The sequence below is a fragment of the Lissotriton helveticus genome, chromosome 1_1, assembly GCF_964261635.1.
Source record: "Lissotriton helveticus chromosome 1_1, aLisHel1.1, whole genome shotgun sequence".
In the NCBI taxonomy this organism is placed as follows: domain Eukaryota; kingdom Metazoa; phylum Chordata; class Amphibia; order Caudata; family Salamandridae; genus Lissotriton; species Lissotriton helveticus.
In genome coordinates this window covers 383396513-383417354 of record NC_136057.1, presented here as the reverse complement: position 1 = coordinate 383417354, position 20842 = coordinate 383396513, and the positions used below count along the sequence as shown (strand labels likewise).

Below are 20842 nucleotides of genomic sequence, written 5' to 3'. Positions count from 1 at the left end.
TTTTCCCACTCCCGAAGAAGGCGACATGGCTGCACCGTTTTGCCGGCTTAGCCTTGATGGTCGCCAAACGATTAATTACACAGAGCTGGAAATCCCGCACGGCACCACGCGAGGGCAAATGGAGGGAGGAGGTCATCAGATGGGCTGTTGCCGAAGGGGAAACACTTCGGCAGGAAGAATATAGGGGATTGAGAAAGAAGCTGATTTCTCTTAAGTGAGCTCAGTTATTAGAGCAGTTTAAAACAGAAGTTGACGAGGACACAGTAGAGCCCCAGGATCCACTGACAGACTAAACAAACATTGCCTGACTCTCAAATGGGTTGCGGTCTAGACATACAGGGCTATTCCCCTCCCCTACCTATTTATTCCCCATTCCTGGCCCTTCCACTCCCCCTATCCCTCTCCTGAGTTCTCTCTCTCAGTATTAGTATATTTGCCCCATAGGGCATTCTGCCCAGACGGGGGCGATTGAAAAGAAGCGGCAAAGTTTAAAGTTAAATTGTTATTTGGGTGGGTTGTATTGTGTGTGGGATTACAGGGGGTGGGTTCCGGGGAAGATAAAAGACAATTGACAATTATAACCATGTGTACTGTTTTATGCAAATTGGTTTACAGGTACATCCTTAGCCCAATTGGGGATAAATACAACGTACTTATTTACTCGAATACTGTATAAGTATGAAGTCAGAAATGCTGATGTATACTGGATCTCTGTAAATGTAATACAGACAAAAGAACCGTTGAAATGTATAATGTGCCTGCATACCATTGATCTCAATAAAAATTGTGTTAAAAAAAAGCGATGAATAATAATCCACCTTCATAACAGATATGGAGTTTCATATGGTCCAATGCCTAAAATACGAGTTATCACCATTTTTACACCAGTGCAATTACAGGTCTATTCATACAAGCTTCTAGACACCGACGAAACTATATAAACCAAGCCTATCGGACACACCCTCACATTGGAGCTGTGATCACAAACAAGCAGATCTGGAACATATGTCTTTTTTTTACTGCACTATTGTTGGGAAAGTTTGGTCCGAGGTGTAACCATTAATTTATGAAATAATTAAAAAAAAATGTCTCAAGACAATCCTATATGAATAGAAAAACTCATAGAACATCTCATTCCACACATGATGGGCATGAGTATGTGTTATAAGGAATTCTGACAATATTCTAACCAACAACATACCCTCTAAGCCACTTTGGAACAAACTAGGCCAATATTTGCAAATGGCAAACCCTCCATAATAATTCTCTTTCTCATGATTAGCTATAAACTCATTTGATACAAATCAATACAGTTTTATATTTCCTACTCATATATTATTGGAATCGATCACACTATTCCCCTTCCTGCTTTATTAGTTCTTCTCTCCCTTTAGTTTTACAGGTCATCATTACTGCTTATAAGTCTTTCCTCTGATGTACAGGATATCCTACAATTTCAATCTATCTAATCTTAATAAAATAAACCATATATGTCGCTGCGCAAACAACTCTATATCTAATGATCCTGTATTTTGCCATATACTTTTATTAAAATACATGAAGTCATGTGTATATAGCTGGATGTCTCTCTCCTCTGTTTACGTTTTTTTTGTCTAAAATCTAATAAAAAATATTTTAAGTGAAAAAAAGACAATAAACGGCATAGTGCAGTCTATCCATCTGCCTCTAAACTATATATCCTTAAGTTATCCATCTGTTGTTATAACAACACATTCAGGGCCTCATTAATATAATGCCTAGGCACTACGCTGTTATTTGGTCTTCCACGTGTGGCACTTTCTTGGCCAGATTCATCGCAGCTTTAGTCAGCTTTCCAACAGCTATTATCCTTTCTCAGCGCCGGTTCATATATGTCCACACACCTTCCCCCTTTCCCACTCCCCACACTACTGGTCCTTTCTCTTTGAGGTTTTTGCCATTTTGCACACCTCTTCCGTATAAAAAAATATTGTTCTGCATCTTACCTTCAAAGATGGGGCATATTTTTCTCCAGGCTGTGACTCCGCCTTCACTGGTGTACTGCCCAAGTGCCGTCTCCAGGAAGAACACTGGGATACCGCAGGTGAAGAGGAAGATGAGGTAGGGGATGAAGAAGGCACCTACACGAAAGGAAGATAAATAACTTGCATTTATCGGACAGTAATATTGCTTAAACTTATCAACTATTGTCGAGTATTTATCACTAAAAGCATTACATTAAGCTTCATATTATAATATGTGTTTATGAGCATCAACCAAAGCGTTAAATCAAAAAATGGTTGAGTCCTTCAAATGCCTCATAAGTCACAATTTACATCCCAAAACACCCTTTTTTCTAAACAAACTAATAACGAGCTATTTCTAAGGTCAAGATACAGACAGCTCTGTGGTATATTTACCGATATTGTGTTCTTGTCGAGAGCTACCCTGACCATGTGGAATTTGTTGAAATACACCCCCTTGCCTACTAATTTATACAACAGTAATATAGAAAGAATGCAATGTCGGCAGATACTAAGGCGCTCATAATGAGTGTCCTGGAGCGGTACCCCAGGTGGGTTAGGTGTTATCGCTCCGGTAGCCTGGTGTTTACTGGATGCTCAAGTACCAAACCTGGGGGCATATTAACAAGTGGCAGCGATAATTATCGCTGGCCGCCCGTAGCGCAAGTTTCCCTATCGACTGCTATCGCTGGAATTCATCGCCAAGCTAGCGCTGTATATATAACGCTTAGCGCATTGGCGATGAAAATTCCAACGTTAGCAGGGAAATGTCCCAACATCGTTGGAAAACTAGTGATATATCCTGCTAAACAGTGATGACCTTGCTGATATGACCCTGTGGTCGTAACCCCACATTCCACCTCCCATGCAAAGTATGCCTAAGACTGGATTTTAGCAGATGTTAAAATCCAGCGTTAATGACCGGGCAGCGCTATTTTGTTTATCGCTACGCCGGCTGGGGCATTGTTGTAAATATCACAAAGCTGCCTTCGCGATATGTCCCCATGTAGTCAATTGAGGCACGCCTACTTTGCATCTCATTAACAATGCGATGCAAAGCGGGTGCTAAATAATGGAAACACGCGCTAGCGTGTCCTTGCTAATATTGCGATATAATTATCGCACTTTTTGGCCACAAACGGAAGATAAGCGGCGATAATTCTATTGCGACCCCTTGCTAATATGGCCCCTGGTAACTCCAGCTAAGGAGTCACTGGACCCAGCAGTTTTACTGGGTGTGGATTCACACCTGGTGCAAACTGCGGGCAGAGACACAGTCTGGACCCCGACTTCAGGCTCCCTGTCTGTACTACATATAATGCTCTCTCACTACTGCTCTTCTCTGCTCTGGGGTACCCTTGGCACACATCATGGTACCTGACTCACAACATCTGCACAAAGCTCAAAAAGGAATCAATATTCCCAGGTCCACGTTCTCTGTGGAATAACTTGCAATATGGTTAGTGGGTGCGCAGCTGTGGCAAGTTTCCCAGATCCATGCAGGCGCGGTGCGTCCATTGGGGCGTAGGGGCGAAGCCCCACTAAGCCCCATGGACCCACCACGTCGTCACTAGAAGCCAAACACAATTATTTAAAAAAATCGCGCTATCTGCCGGCCGGGAAACCGGGAGACACCCGACCTTCCCGGAGTGCGCAAGGGGGGGGGTGGGGGGGAAGGATCGGGCTTCTGCAGCTGCGCAAGTGTATTTTTGGTCACAAACGTGCCCGCGCATGCGCAGATCGTTTTCTTGTGAATTCCCCCTTAGAGAGAGGACCAGGGGGCGGGCCGCAGCCCCCGGGGTTACACAAGGCGACTGGGCGAGGAGTCATGGTGCCCCCCCAGCCAATCCTGGCGCAGGATTGGCTGGTCACTACATAGCCCGGTTACATAACCCCTGACGGATAGCACGGCCGACTTTGGTGCTGGGAAACCAGGTTCGAGCCTCTTATCGAACCATAAAAATGTATACATGACTTACTTTGGTGTTAAATAAATAGATATTTTAAAAAAACAAATAAAAATGATGTTCCGACTAAGGTGTGAAATTGGTGTCGAATAAATACATGTTTTTAAAAACAATTAATATTAATCATGTATCATTGGTGCTGGAGTACAAGGTTCGAGACTGGTATTAAACACTGACAAGCTGTGTGCAAGTTATATGGTCATAAAAATACATGAATGATGGATGCAGGATGGGTGGATGCATGAATGGATGCAGGATGAATGATGGGTGGATGAATGGATGGGTGGATGCATGAATGAATGATGGATGCAGGATGGATGCAGGATGGGTGGATGGGTAGATGAATGAATGATGGATGCAGGATGGATGCAGGGTGGATGGATGGGTGCATGAATGAATGATGGATGCAGGGTGGATGGATGGATGATGGATGAATGATGGGTGGATGAATGGATGGGTGGATGCATGAATGAATGATGGATGCAGGATGGGTGGATGAATGAATGATGGATGCAGGATGGATGCAGGGTGGATGGATGGGTGCATGAATGAATGATGGATGGATGGGTGGATGCAGGAATATATGCAGGATGGATGATGGATGGGTGGATGGATGGGTGGATGGATGGATGCATGCATGAATGAATGAATGATGAATGCTGGATGGGTGGATGGATGGGTGGATGAATGAATGATGGATGCAGGATGGATGGGTGGATGGATGGATGGGTGCATGAATGAATGATGGATGCAGGATGGATGGGTGCATGAATGAATGATGGATGCAGGATGGGTGGATGGATGGGTGGACACATGAATGGATGCAGGATGAATGATGGGTGGATGAATGGATGGGTGGATGCATGAATGAATGATGGCTGCAGGATGGGTGGATGAATGAATGATGGATGCAGGATGGATGCAGGGTGGATGGATGGGTGCATGAATGAATGATGGATGCAGGATGGATGGATGGGTGGATGGATGGGTGGATGCATGAATGGATGCAGGAATGGATGCAGGAATGGATGATGGATGGGTGGATGGATGGGTGGGTGGATGGATGGATGCATGAATGAATGATGGATGGATGCTGGATGGGTGGATGGGTGGATGGATGGATGGGTGGATGAATGATGGATGCAGGATGGGTGGATGGATGGGTGGGTGCATGAATGGATGCAGGATGGGTGGATGGATGGATGCATGAATGAATGATGGATGGATGCTGGATGGGTGGATGGATGGATGGGTGGATGAATGAAAGATGGATGCAGGATGGGTGGATGGATGGATGGGTGCATGAATGAATGATGGATGCAGGATGGGTGGATGGATGGGTGGACACATGAATGGATGCAGGAATGGATGCAGGATGGATGATGGATTGGTGGATGGGTGGATGGATGGGTGAATGGATGGATGGGTGGATGGATGGGTGAATGGATGGATGCATGAATGAATGATGGATGGATGGATGCAGGATGGATGGATGGATGCAGGATGGATGGGTGGATGGATGGATGGGTGGATGCATGAATGAATGATGGATGCAGGATGGATGGATGGGTGAATGCATGAATGAATGATGGATGCTGGATGGATGGGTGGATGCATGAATGAATGATGGATGCAGGATGGATGCAGAATTGGTGGATGGATGGGTGGGTGGGTGGATGGATGGATGGGTGGATGCATGAATGATGTATGGATGGATTCAAGGTGGTTCGGGCTCGCTCGCTGCGCTCGCTCGCTGCGCTCGCTGCGGTGCAATATGCAAATTAGTTTACGCCCACCACTTTCAAATGTCACCAGCCGCCCCTGGATCCATGCATGATGTTCTGCGCCTGTCCAGGTTTTTTCTTTGCATTTTCGGATTTGTAGTCTTGTTTATTCCATTATAAAACAGGACTGCAAGTCTCGGTATTCGAAGAAAAAAACCTGGACTGCACCAGTTCAAAACGCATGGATCTGGAAAACTTGGCAGCTCTGGTAATGCAGAAACACCAGACGGAATTAGACATTCCACCCGCAGTATAACCAAATAACAGGCAATTTGTAAGGAGAAGCTACCTGTAATGTGATGGTAACGTTACTAAAAATCCACAATTTGGCAAGGTTGGAAGACTTCTATGGGATGATGGACAGCCAACTGATTTCCAGCTCCATCTGACAATCACATCCGCATGCTAATAGTTATGGGTAGACATAACACAACTGAATGTTGAAGAACAGATAATCCCAAACATAAATTATCACATGCTGATTTGCATACCTCTTTGTTTAGGACAATCTGGTTTGTGAAAAATGTCCATGTTGCCAAAGCCAGGGCAACTTACCACACTAGAACCAGGGCTGTCTGGTATAGTATATGCACTGTTATAGAGGAAAGGGCCGAAATCTCAGGTGATTCCACCCATTGTGCCTTTAGGAAGAAAGTTCATCCCAAACCTACAAACAGGTAATGGCTCATTTAGTCAAACTAACCCACCTGCAGGACACTTACACCAGACATTCATGCTCTCTCCAGTTTAATGAGCCACTTTATTAATCCGTTTTCGAAATGTACCTCTGACTACAAAAGTGTTTTAAAAGTTGTTCATACAGAGACGTCATTTATTAAACAAATTAAATAAGATTTCTTGCTCATTCTTTTCATCCTTGCTATGTGACAATCCTCAGCTAGTAATGGTGCATTCAGTTAATTGCTCTCAATGCCAGGCTTATTCTTTTTAAACTGCTTTAGGAAACATTTTCTTGCTGATATGAGTTGTTCAGCAGGTTTGTACTGAAATGATGGCCCTGGTGTGCAATTATATCACCTCCATGAAATGCCTATAAAAGACTGCATAGCTCTCAGTGCCCTAAAACTTGGTCGTGATCCATCTACTCTTGATCTTTCTTGTGTTACCTAAGGTTTGCGCTAACTGCTTCTGCCAAGCATCCTCCAATGTACGTTCCTTCATCTCATCTGGATCTTGCCATACTTACATTCTTCCATCTTTAGTAAATCGCCTCTGTAAGAAAGTTCATCTTTTTTATATGATCACCTTTTTTTTTACCTGGATGGACTGTAATTTTGATACCAGGTAGTGGAGAACTGTCCCCAGTGCATGTTCTTGAATACTATGTGATTGATTGACCCAATTTGGGATGCCTAATTTGCAGGTATGACGTCAGTACAACAGTGCAGAAAATGCCCAAGAGGTATTAATAGTTAGATGGCACATGGGGACTACAGTGCTGATTTACACTACACACATATCTGATTTGAAAATCAATGATGTCATAGAACATGTAATGAGTGATGTAATATGTGAGGTAATTAGCAGTGCATGGCGAGGGTGTGAGTTATAGTTTTTTTAGGGCAAAAGTTAGAGTTACTAGAGATATCTATAACTGGTGAATGTCAGTGATTTTTTTTTGTTTAAAAAGTTACGTTGTTACTAAAATATTCACCTAACTGTAATATTACTTTATATTTTTGGGGTTTGTTTAACGTAATATTTCACTACCACATGTAAAGCCAACCTCCCAGTGGCCTAGGCTTGTAGCCAAGACCGCGTGGGCAGGCAACGCCGCTCCATCCACAGCCTTCTGCCATGCACTGCATGCGGTTGGTCTCACAGGTCCAGGCCGAACTCAAACAGACTTCCTGACTTTGTCAAAAGAGTCACCACACCAAAATAGAAAAAGTGAGGCTATTAGCTTTATCAAGAGGTGAGCATATCAATATATATATATAAAGTGGATTTAGCCTATTTTTCCAAAAATCAGCAATATGTTTAATCTAATGTATATTTCATTAATTCATACAATGCAATGTTTATTAAGATTGATTATTATAAAAAGTTTTAGTCAACTTTAATTAAAAAAGTCTATGAATTTTTTAACATAGCTTTTATTATTACATTTTGTGGGTGAAAAATGTTAAAATATATAGTCAGAGACATATTGTTGTTTTTTTTTAGTTTTTCTTTTAACATATTTTAGCCCATAAAATGCAATCAAATAAACTGCCACAAGAGGGTATTGGACTCCAGCTTAAGACCACGTAGCTCCAGCTAGAAGTACTTTATAAATATAAGCTCTCCAACGGTCATGGATATAATGACCCAAGAGACTTACTGTTTTTTTGTTTTTAGTGTTGCTGGGGTGATACTAGATTATGTGCAGCCCCCAACAACACTACAAAAAAGCTTGGTAGTGTCCTTCCCTAAACAAAAAAGCCCTCACAGGGCATTATTGGGCTCTTTTTTAAGTTTAAGTGAATAATAAATGAGCAGCTTCCGCTGCTTATTTGTTATTCATTTTTGTGCCCTGGTGCCATCCTGGGACGCCTGTTTTGCCCATTGTACGAAAGAAACCCTAAGGGTGATTTGGTGGACTAGTACATAATATTAAATTAAAAGATACTGACATTGCACTTGTTTGTGTTTATTGTGAATGGGGCACACAGCCCCCGTCTTGAGACTTTAGGGCCCCAGACAATTCAATTTGGGTACCACTTTTCTTTTTTAGGGGAGGGGAGTGGGCAGCCCCCATCCCGTGCCTCTACAGACCCTGGGGACCCCATACTCCAGGGCTGTCTTTTTCATTCGAAGAGAGGGGGTGCGCAGCCCCCTTCCTCTGAACCTTCAGGGCCCCGGGGACCCTATTCCTCTAGGCATTATTTTTTAAGGGAGGAGGGCACAGTTCCCCTCCCAGAGCCAATAGTGGTACCAGGGACCCCATTCCGGGGCCAAACAATGAACTTACAGGCGCGGAGTGTACGACCCTCTCCCTGGGCCACATTGGGCCCCAGTGCTCCCATCCCCTTGGGCATTTCTTTTTTCAAGGGGAGTGGGGTGTGCAGCCCCTCTTCCTGAGCCAATAGCGGCAATGGGACCCTAACAGCCAGGGCCCTAAGTGAACACACTGGGGCCCAACTGGGGTCCCCACAGCACACACCATTAGCTGCTGCAGGTAGAGCCTGAGGGCCCACACAGCCCTGTTGGCTCCCCACATGCACCCATCTTGGCTGGAACAATCTGAGTTGCATACCCTCAAAAAGTCCATCATGTTGCAGTAGTGTGGGGGGAATGTGGGCACTATTTAATTTCTCTGCCTTACTCAATTATAGGGAGTCATTTGCCTCTTACCCAAAGTGCCTTGACCAAGAGTGAGGGGAGTTTAAACAGCTAACAACTTGTTCCCCATGACCTATTCCCAGTACCTAATAGGGTACCGAAGAGGCTGATAACTGCACAAGTCCTTCTGTCCCGCAGAGTTTTGTGGGATATAGAGGACCAAAGCATCTCACAGCTGCCCCACCGTGCCTTCATGCTTGAATATAGGACTGGGGCAGTGACAGCTTCTGTATAAGTGGGCCTTTGTCAATGACCATTGGACAAGGCAGGAGATGTGCCAGTAAGGGGTCAATGGGCAAGGCAATGTGTGATATAAATATACTTCCCTGTCCTTGTCAAGGCAGTGGATAAATGCATGAACAGAGGCCTTGTGCATGGAGGGATGATTATAAAAGCTACACACATCTTTGCACAAGACCATTAGGTCAGAAGGTGGGGAAGCAGTCAGGGAGTCAAAGCCCACTCCACATTTGTGAGAGGCAGAGGGTCAAGAAGAAATATTAAACTTTAAACACCATCACTTTGGTATTAAGCGCTGGGATGCTCCAGGGTAACCGTGCGCTGTACAAAACCGATTTAATAATAATAATAATAATAGTATGATCTTAGGAGTTGTTCTACAAAATCTGCAAAAATTACAAAAAATATACATCCCTCATCCTTTCGCTAAGCAGGGGAAAAGAAGGTAGTAAACTTCCCCGCTCTAGGAAGTGTGAGGAGTTTCTGTTCCATAATGTCTCCTGTGTTTGATGGGGGGTTATTCAATTATATAGCCATGCCCTTCTTGAAAGAGACTAGGGTTTAGGGCTGCAATGTACCGTCAAACACTGGTAAATGCAGGTGGGTCAATAAATAACCAACACACCACACATGTGACAAAACTGCAATTGGATTTTATATCCAATGGAAGAATTCACTTCTTCAAATACACATTTAGGGATCCGGAGCTATTACTGCAGACTCCCAGAGATAGGGAGCAGAAAGGAGGACTTGGTAAAGCATATGACTTCTTTTAAGCTTGGGATGTCTTTGTTATACCATGGAGCATAAGTTTAAATAGGAGCACCCTCCGGGAGCCCATGACAGCAATCCTGGTGCTTAGAAAGAGCAGCCTGCATGGCATCTCTCACGATTCCCTGAACTGTGCACTTTGAAACTACCCCTAAGCCACCCTATTGAGGAATGACATGCCCTCCATTCATGAAACAGCGTGCCTAAGGCGGGCTTTTGATTCCTGCGTATTTATAACTCTGAGTGCACTTGCACGTCTTGGCAACAGTCCATATAAACAACACTCCCGCCATACAATTCCTTTAGGATCAAGTCACACAGCCTGTGTTCGCTGGAGCGACCGCCCTGCTGTTGCGGGTGCTGACTCCACAATGCCCCTTCACCCTACAGTCACAGTGCTACTATGTGCAAAGTCGGCACTTCATAATAGCCCCCCACACTCCCAGCCCCCAAATGTGCACATCTGAAGGGAGCGGAAGCGTCTGAATAGGCGAGGAGGTATATTTGCCTAATTTATTGACTTGAAGAGCGTGAAGCCACCCTTACACATTCCCACCGCTCTGTGATAGGGTTAATAGAACCAATAATTCTCTCCCCCCTCCCCCATCCCCCGGGCCTTCTTACACAGGCTCTTTTTTCAATTAAATCCTCCTTTCTTCTTTTCTTTACTCTAAGTTGCCCCCATTACATTGGAGACCCGCTGCCAGCCTCCTTGTGTGTTATATAAATGTTTCTTTCTGCTTTGCTTAATTAGCCTTTCTTCCTTGATGTCATTGAAGGCGCGCCAAGCTCTCCAGCAGAATACAGTTCCGCCTGGAACAAGTGGAAGGGACTTTTTCGGAGGAAGAAAAACCTTTTGCCGGCGTTGAGAACACAGAAGGGCGCTCCAGCACTGGGCCTCAATCACTGCTTTGTCCTGTTACACCCTGGCCCCTCAAGCCGCCAGTTCCACTTTACTCCCAGCCACAGCTAATAATCTCATTAAGAGAATGATTTGCACTGTAGCTGCCCCTTGATTTGCCCTATGAGGGGTGGAGAGAGCAATGTAAATAATTAAATAGACAGACTGACAGACAGCTAGACAGATAGCTAGATAGATAGAGATAGATAGATAGATAGATAGATAGATAGATAGATAGATAGATAGATAGATAGATAGATAGAGAGAGAGAGAGATAGATAGATAGATAGATAGATAGATAGATAGATAGATAGATAGATAGATAGATAGATAGATAATAGATAGACAGGTAGGTAGATAGATAGATAGAGAGAGAAAGAGAGAGAGAGATAGATAGATAGATAGATAGATAGAAAGATAGATAGATAGATAGATAGATAGATAGATCGATCGATCGATCGATAGATAGATAGATAGATAGATAGATAGATAGATAGATAGATAGATAGATAGATAGATAGATAGATAGATAGATAGATAGATAGATAGACGCCATTTATTGTGACTGTCAAGTGTGGAGAGGGGTGTTGACTCAGGCAGGTAAACATTCTGTGTCGTGATGCTCCACCCCTCCTTCAACAATGGTAATAAATAGTGTATTATATGTTGCACAACTGAAGATAAGGTTTACGCCCTGTAATTTGTCATGTGTACTTGTTTTAACGAAACAATATGCACAATATGGCAAAATCACTTTCAAGAGACGTTGCGACTACTACGAGTTGTTAAGTAACTTTTTACATCCAATATGTGAGGCACTGAAATGTCATTTTCACATGTCAGCTGTGTTGCACTATGGTAATGTAAAAGAGAACCCAATACAGAAAGAGTGACTATGAGAGAGACAGAGAACGAGAGAAAGAAGGGAAGGTAGAATTGAGGGAAATAGCGATTCCGAAAAGAGAAGCAAAGAGTAAGCCTCTGGGGATCAGAGTTTAAGCAAGGTGGGGAAGAAAAAGATAAACGAGAGAAATAGGTAGTAATTGGGAAGGTAGAAAGAAAGGAAGAAGGAGCACATATGAGAAATGGAGAGAGACGAAGGAAGATACAGTAACATAGAAAGAGTAAAAGGGATGGGGGAAGAGTGGGTCGGTTAATGTACACTTTTTTGTCTGTGATGAGCCGATGTTTGTCGTTTCTGCTCTTCTTTCGTTAGGTAGGAACGGTCTGCTGTGATTTTATTGTAGACGTTTGAGCGTGTTTTACTTCAGAAGGAACATTGTCAAGTGTCCTCAGAGTGCTGATTCTGAAGCATGAGCAAACCAGGGATAAGAGTGGAAGACGGAGCGAGGAGAAACGGAACGGGTGAGAGACGGAAAGGGAAAGAAAAACAGAAACAATTGGGGATAACGTGTGAGAAATAGCGAGAAAATGAGAGAAAGGGATTCATTTAAAAAAAAAAATTGCCATTTATATAAATGAGAGTCAAGGGGGACAGGGCGTGGCTATCCATAATAGAGCGGGTGCAGTGGCACCGAGGGTCTGAGCGGGCCATCTTCGCCACAACAGGGGCTCTACTTCAGTACTTAACCCATCAGAGGACGCCCATTTTGCTAACCTCCATAGGGATAGCAGGGCCTGAAGTACAGATATGCGCACTTTCCATTTTGTACCAAGGCGCACTTTAAAGCAGGTGTGCCGGGTGCAAACATGGAAGGTGCGCCGTATCAAGGAAGAATGCGCTACCCTCCAGGCAGCCACAAACTGGCGCTGCCCCCAAGGCAGCACATTCCAGAGAAATAGGAAGCAGCTGTTTAAAAGCTTGTCCGTGTTTCTCTGTGCAGATGGCAACCCGCTTGCACTTTTAAAAGGGATTAGCGATCCCCTCAGAGATTAGAGATTCCTGCAAGGAGATGTCTGGGGGGCGTTCCTGGGAACCCCTTTCATCCCTTTAGAGGGCTGCATTTAGAAGGCGCACGAAAGTGTACCACCTTTTTGTGGTGCATTTTCAGTACGCTTTCTAAAGCCATATTTGCCTCTGCGTCCACATCGGTAATACGGCACAAGAGCAGAGGCAAAAAGATTCCCGCATTTGCATCAGGCCATTCCCCATGCACATGAGGGAACACCCTGGAATGATAGTGCTGGTGCTGTATGTGCACCAGTGATATCTGTCTTACAAAAGGGGCCGCCCAAGCATCTGCGGCCCCTTCTCTAATACCAAAGTCTGATGAGAGTGCCAAAAAGCAGGCGCAAATGACTGTTGCGCCCCGCAGGGCACTTGAGTAATACGGCCTCTGTTATTCTTGCTTTGCCACAGCACTGGAGTTCTTTATTGCGGGGCAGGCAAGCAGCTAAAACACAGGAGTAGTGGCTGTCCAGTCTCAGTCCTCTTTGGAGCAGCGCAGGCTCTGTATTATGACTTGCTCACCTTGTCTAATGAAAATGCTTCCACTGGCAAAACACTGGTATATCCCTGCACTCATCCAGCCATTATTTCATCTGCTTACCCACCCATGCGTCTATGCACCTACTCATCTACTTTTCTAATCATCAAGGCCACTGGAATTATGAGGCAGGGGATGGCCAAAATATGTGGCAAAGTTGAGTCAATTATGCGTCATGAAAAGGCAAATTATGCAATATTATGCCTCACATTTTAAATTAGTATTACTTCAATATTTTGATATTTTTACATTTGTTAACACTGTTTGGCAATTGGTTGCAGTTCATTAGTACCAGTTTCACACCCAAAATAAAACCATGAGCAACAAAAAGGAAATCATTGACCCCTTTCAAAGGTAGGTCGACTGCGTGACAACACGTGTCACTGCATTTTTTCTAACTTTTGAACCGTTTGAGATTGAAGCTATTTTTTTGTTAAACTCTGCAAATTTTGCAGCATAAATTGACTTATGTGGCAAATGTAGCACATTTATAATAATGAAAAAAACTCCACAGCTGCACAATCATATATTTCCAGTGGGCCTGCTGATCACTCATTCATCCGGCCACGATCATCAATCCAGCCAAGTGCTCAGCTTCTTGCTCATCTATACATCTATGCAATCACACCAACACTCACCAATCCATCAACAGTCACTGACTCTTACAGTCACACATGCAATTCAGCCATTCCACCCTCACTCCCACCGATTCCTATAACAAAAACACAGACACAGACACACATTCACCTAATAATTAAAAAGCAGTCACCTACACAAAATACCCAGGCCTGTTGACTTTAGCAATGCTTGTTGGTGGCACTGTAGCTGAGCAGAGCAGTCCCATGCAGTAGGGTGTAACTGCAGCTCATAAGAGTTTGGATGGATGGCTGTCTATACTCTGAATGGTGCTCATTTTTGCTGCTTAATGTTTTGTCGGTTGCTCGTTCAAAAGATCACACAGCTCAGTGGTAATGCTTGAGTTTCATGAATATGAAATATCCCAAAATGTAGGTTGTGGAGTCAAACCTCAATACAACAGCTAGATCAGCCTTTCATCGCTCCAAGATCCAGACAGCAAGCACCAGTAAATGAGAGGCGCCTATTTTCTCAATACTTTGAAGTTGCAAGAGTGAAGCATCGAGCACTATGTAAACAGGTTCTTGGTTGTCTGCTGTAATGTCTGCAAGCGTTGCTGACTGGCAGCACAATGCTGTTTGTGTGTGTCATCTGGCAACTCTTAAGGAAAATCCTCCTTTAATGAAAGCAGCGCTGGTAGGCGGAACTGCAGCGAGGCATGTGATGTTGAATATGTAGTACGACTGCAAACTATTAAGATGCTTTACATTTTTAAGAGAAGCCATCCTTCTTTCCCACGCATCCGGGAAACGTTGTTGACAAGCTAAGGGTTGGATCCAAACATTTTTGGCAGAATAGACATAGACATAAACCTTGAAAAATTCAGGACTCACACATGCGTACAATATGTGATTCACAAAGACAAATTCGTCAAAAGTGTACCTTCAAAGACATATGCCACTTTTGTATAATACAGGGCAAGTTATGTGTGGTCATAAAGATAGGTCGACCGGGGGCGTGGCTTGGCGCCGTGGGTGATGGCGGCAGCTGTGTGAGGCTCCGGCGAAGCGTCGGGAGGCTTCCTTCTCCTAGCACGCTGTTCCTGTGCTGAGCCCTCATCTTGCCGTCGGAACACTTCCGACATGCGGCGGCATCTTTGAAATCCTCTTCTGGACGTCAGCGGCGGAGATAATTGCAACCTTGTTCCTCCGAGCGCTCCGGTGTTCGAGGCCGCCATCTTGCGGTTTCTGTCACGGAGCGCTCCTCAGGTGACGCCGTCGATGGTTTGATCGCCCAGCATCACCGTGCCTGCTGAAACACCCTCGGATAAAATCCTCAGCCCTTTTGAGGTAAATGCCTGCTGTCTCGCACACTCAGCGCTCATACCGGCAGCTGTTTACATTTCCACATAGCGCGCACGCCATTTTATGCGCTCTGGATTCTTCTTGCCTGCATCGCGGTATGTTTCCTCCGCTGTATTTCCGCCTCAAGGCTTGACTTCTCACTAATAATAATATCGTCTGGATGTCTGCTGAAATGACATTTCTGCCTCACTTCTCGTTTTCCTGCAAACAGGGTTAGTAGAATGCTTACTTTCCCTCAGTAATGCAGATACTTCATTTTTGTCTGCTTCTGTTTTCTTTTTTTTTTAATCCCTTCATGATGTTCTTCATTCACTATGCAGGGCTGCATACATTTCAACACAGCCTTTAACTCTCTTTTGTGATGCACTTGACTACAGGTTTTCACTTTCCTGTGTGATATATTCCCTGTATGCAGTGTTATTTCCATTGACTTACCTCATCATATCTAGCATTGGCTATAACTGTCGGGGCTCCCTCTTCAATTCATTCAGGCTTTATTCCTTATAATTGGGATTGTTATCTACTGACTCTACTCGCTATCCTGTTTTGGGAACACAAAAACTCATGTCTCGCTCCTCTTCCAAAGCGTCTACAAAGGCGGCCTTCATTAAGAACTCCAAAGTTTTTTCTGCTCTCTCTCAATTGGAAGACTCTCTTTCACCTTCAGGTTCGGAGGAACTTATGGAACCGCCTTCTCCTGCACTTTCAGGGAATACGGCAGCCAAGAGGTTAAAGAAAAATCCACTTTCCCCGCCTAAACCATCCTCTCCTGTATCCATGGAGCTGCTTTTGGAGGAAATACGATCATTTCGCCCGTTTCTCGAAGAAATTGGAACTCTTCGCCCTTTCATGGAAGAAACAAATGCCAAGCTCCAAGTACTCACAGAACATTGGTCTCAAATTGACACAAGAGTCTCGTCGGTGGAAACTTCTGTTGCTTCTCTCCAGGAGTCACAGACTAAAGTCACATATTTATCCACACAAGTAGGGGCCCTTCAAAAGCAGGTGGAGGAGTTAGAAAACAGAGGCAGGCGTAATAATCTTCGCATCTACGGCCTTGCGGAAAATCTTGAAGGGTCTGACCCGATTGCCTTTTTTCAATCATTCCTCCCTAAGCTGCTGCATCTACCGCAGGATACATCTCTCAATATCCAACGTGCGCATCGTCTGGGCCGTGTACCCACATCTCTCTCCATGTCTCAAAGGCCAAGGGGTGTCATTCTCTATTTCCTGGAGTACACCGACCTTTTGAAGGTTCTGGCAGCGGCCAAGGCTCTTCCCAAATTGACTTGGCTGGACTCTCCAATATTCTTCGCTCAGGACTATGCCAAAGCCACTGCCAACCGTAGGAAAGCTTTCCTCAGCATGAGAGAGGCCCTGCGAGCCATGGGTGCCCGGTATGGTCTGTATCACCCGTGTCTGTTCAAAGTTACTTACAATAACAAAACCACCACCTATGAGGATCCAGTGAGATTACAAAGTTTCATCAATGCCCATCGTACCTCTACTATGGATACCTCTGGTCCTTCATCCTTTTCTCCTGGCTGATTCCTCGCACTGCACGTCTAATTGGAGACTTATCCTATTTCATTGCTGGGTTGTTGTTCGCCTCATGCCCTAGGCTGATTGTCTGGTTCTATTTGTTGCTTTTTGGATTATTAATAAGTTCTGTTGTTCTGGTATTCCCCTTGTTTGCTGTTTTTGTTCTCCATATGATGACGTTTTCAATTATGTTCGTTTCCATGTCTTCACTTTTGCTACTGCTTTTTGTTTCATTTTGTATTCCCCCTCAGCTTTTCCTTGTGTTTGTTTCCACAGGAACCTATTGATTCATGATGACTTCTCCCTGACTCCTTGCCGGATGTCCTCCGTTGTGCTGCCTTCCTTACCTGGCTCCTCCCCCCCTCCTCCTTTTCTCGTATTCTCCCTTAGTAGGTATGTTTTCCTCATGTTTTTTGTACCCTTTTTGTCTTCTGTCCCACCTCCTTTTCCCTTCCCTTATCACTGTACTTCCTGTTTTCCTTTTTGATGATGTTCTCTTATTTTCAGGTTTTCTTCAATTTCTTCACATCTTGTCTCATTTTTCACTCTTATTTCTTTCTTCATCCTTCAGTACTTCTTCCTCATCTCTCACCTCTCACTCATTGCTTTTGGACCTTTCTCCCATTGTTGCTTTCATTCTTCATATCCATTTCTTCCTAATGTTCCATCTCACTTCTATTCTTCTATTTCCTCTTCTGATCACGTACTTTTTTGACTCTAATCTCTTTTTTTTAGTTTCCTTGTTATTTCTAAGATGCATTGCTAAGTTTATGTATGCTTTTATTTATACACTATGTCTTTGAATCTGGTCTCATGGAATGTTAAGGGTATCAATTCACCTGTTAAACGACAACGTATTCTATCTCACTTAGCTAAGTTGAATACTGATATTGCATTTCTTCAAGAAACCCACTTATCGGACGCAGAATCTGATAAACTTCAAAGAGGTTGGGTGGGTAATGTCTTCTTTTCGCAGGGAGATGGGAAACGTAATGGTGTTGCTATTCTTTGCCGTAAATCACTTCCCTTATTGGTTATTTCTCAAGAATCTGATACTAATGGCAGATGGACTCATGTCAGACTATCACTTAGAGGTGTTCCAATCTCTCTCCTTAATGTCTATGGTCCCACGACAGGTGACCCCCTTTTTTGGGCTGACCTCTCTCCCCGTATTACTCAATTTATGGATGATAACTTCATTCTTGCAGGTGACTGCAATCACCCCTTTGACCCTTTTTTAGATAGGAAATCTGATGCTATTTATGTTCCCACAAGGCCCCACAAATTGTTCACCCAAGCTATTTCACAACATAAGCTCGTTGACTCTTGGCGTTTATGTAACCCAACTGTGCAAGAGTTCACCTTTTATTCCCCCCATCATCGTTCTCAGTCACGGCTTGATTATATTTTTGTTTCACATGCCCTTTCTCAAACTCTGCAGGCGGCGGAAATTGGTCCAATTCTATTTTCAGACCATGCCCCAGTCCTGATCAGTCTTGAAGTTCTACCCAAAATTGACGGTCCTAAGAGATGGCGTTTTAATAACGCTCTCCTTCTAGATCCCAATTTTTCTGCTTCTTTTTCTGCCTTTTTTGATGAATTCTTTTTGTTCAATGATGTCCCGCCTATTTCGAAACATATCCTTTGGGATACATTTAAAGCAGCTGCACGGGATTTCATTATTACCTTTGTTGCCAAAAAACGCAGATCTGCCCGTCAATTTACTAACACCCTCCTTCAGGACATTAAAAGACTGGAACACGCCTATTTTACCTCACACTCCTCGGATAGTCTGACATCTCTAGTTGCTGCCAAACTTAAATTTAATGAGATATCTACTGAGGATGCTTCTTTATACTTACTTAAATCTAGTGCCAAATTTTACGGTGGTCGAAACAAAGCCGGGAAGATTCTCGCTAATTACTTAAAGGTCAAACAAAATAAAATAAACATTGAATCGATATATGATGATGATGCCCATTTGCATCATAAAGATGCTGACATTCTTGCTACCTTCTCACATTTCTATAAGTCCCTATACACCTCAGATACACCCTCCTCCCCTCAAACTCTCACTCATTTTTTTTCTACCATTCAGGTCCCTCCCTCTTTTCCTCTAGATCTCTCTTCCTTAGAATCTGATATTTCGCAAAAAGAGCTATTGGATGCCCTCAATCGTTTAAAACTGAACAAAGCACCCGGTCCTGATGGTTTCACTGTCGAGTTCTATCTTCATTTTTCCAAACTTCTTATTCCAAAACTCCACTCCCTTCTCCATTCTTTTGTTGATTTAGGTACTTCTTCTGGTACTTTTTCTGATGCCCATATCTGTTTGATTCCCAAGCCAGGGAAGGATGTACAGTACTGTAAGAATTACAGACCTATTTCCCTAGTCAACATAGATTATAAAATATTCGCTAAATTACTAGCACTTAGATTGGATCACCTGCTCCCTGATTTGCTTGGAGCTGAACAATCAGGTTTTGTTAAAGGGCGCTATATTACGGATAATACTAGACTCTTATTTAATGTTCTGACAAAATCCTCGCATCTCCAAACTCCCCTTGCAGCCATTGCCTTGGATGCTGAAAAGGCATTTGATAGGGTAGAATGGCCCTATCTTTTCCACACCCTTAACTGGTTTGGTTTTGGCCCTAAATTTATTTCCCTAATTTCGCTGCTATATTCTCACCCACGTGCTGCAGTTTTTGCAAACGGCCAAGTCTCTCCTTACTTTGATCTCGGTCGCGGTGTACGTCAAGGATGTCCTCTTTCGCCCTTCCTTTTCAACTTGGCCCTAGAACCTTTTCTGTCTAAACTTCGTCAAAACCCTAATATTCATGGCTTTCAATATCATGACCTTTCCATTAAATTGGCAGCTTACGCTGATGATATTTTGCTATTCATCTCTAACCCTACTGTATCTATTCCCGCTTTTTTGTCGGAAGTTCACCATTACTCATCCGTCTCTGGCTACAAGCTTAATAATGATAAGTGCGAAATCCTGCCTTTGACAAAGTTCACTTTTAAACAAGATTTTCATACCTCGAACTTTACTTGGAGTCCTTCTAATATTAAATATTTAGGTTTGCATATCACTCCCTCGATCCCCGATACAGTTTCACTTTGTTTAACCAAATGCATCCAGAAACTGTCTGATCTCACTGCTCGATGGCACCCTCTATACTTGTCCTGGTGGGGTCGTCTAGACACGATCAAAATGATGCTTTCCCCTATTATTCTGTATACCCTATCTAATATTCCCGTCTCTATTCCGGCCAAATTCATTAAAAAAATTAATTCCATTCTCTCTTCTTTTCTTTGGAGTAAACGTAAACCCAGAATGTCTTTGGCTCGGCTCATCCGTCCCACTTCTGAGGGTGGAGTTAATTTTCCAGATTTTTCTGCTTATCATAAGGCCTTTCTGTTGCGTCAATCCTCTTTTTGGTTACAAGACCCTGACTCTCCCTGTCCCCTATGGACCAAGGTAGAGCGCCTCTTTCTCTCTCCTTTCTCTTTTGCCGAATGTATCTCCTTTTCACGCAAGCCTACATCACTCCTCACTCCTATTCATAAGTTTACTCTTAAACTACTCCTATCTTCCAACCCTTCGCCCCCTGTTTGTATTGCTGATTTCCTCTCCTCTACTATTTGGCATAACAAATATCTTTTAATTCGAGGTAGACCCGTACTTTGGAAATCTTGGAGAACTAGAGGGTTGCTTTGGATCTCACAATTGTTCTCCGACTCCGTCTTCCAACCTTTTCACACCCTTCGTCTCACATTTCAACTGCCTCTCTCTTCTCTTCCCCAGTATCTCCTTCTCAAAGCATCAGTTCTGGACACGTTCAATAAACTTCCCCAATCCCGTCCTCCTGCACCTACTCCTGATCCTCTCACTC

General features: G+C 43.7%; 1 protein-coding gene across 1 annotated transcript in view; it reads right to left on the bottom strand.

Moving 5' to 3' along the window:
• LOC144809499 (sodium- and chloride-dependent betaine transporter-like) overlaps window positions 1–20842 on the bottom strand; it is an 887191-nt gene that overhangs the window by 555135 nt on the left and 311214 nt on the right. The window contains exon 3 of the mRNA XM_078673718.1: window positions 1986–2120. Within this exon, the coding sequence (XP_078529844.1) occupies window positions 1986–2120 (135 nt within the window). The remainder of the gene's footprint in view (window positions 1–1985; window positions 2121–20842) is intronic.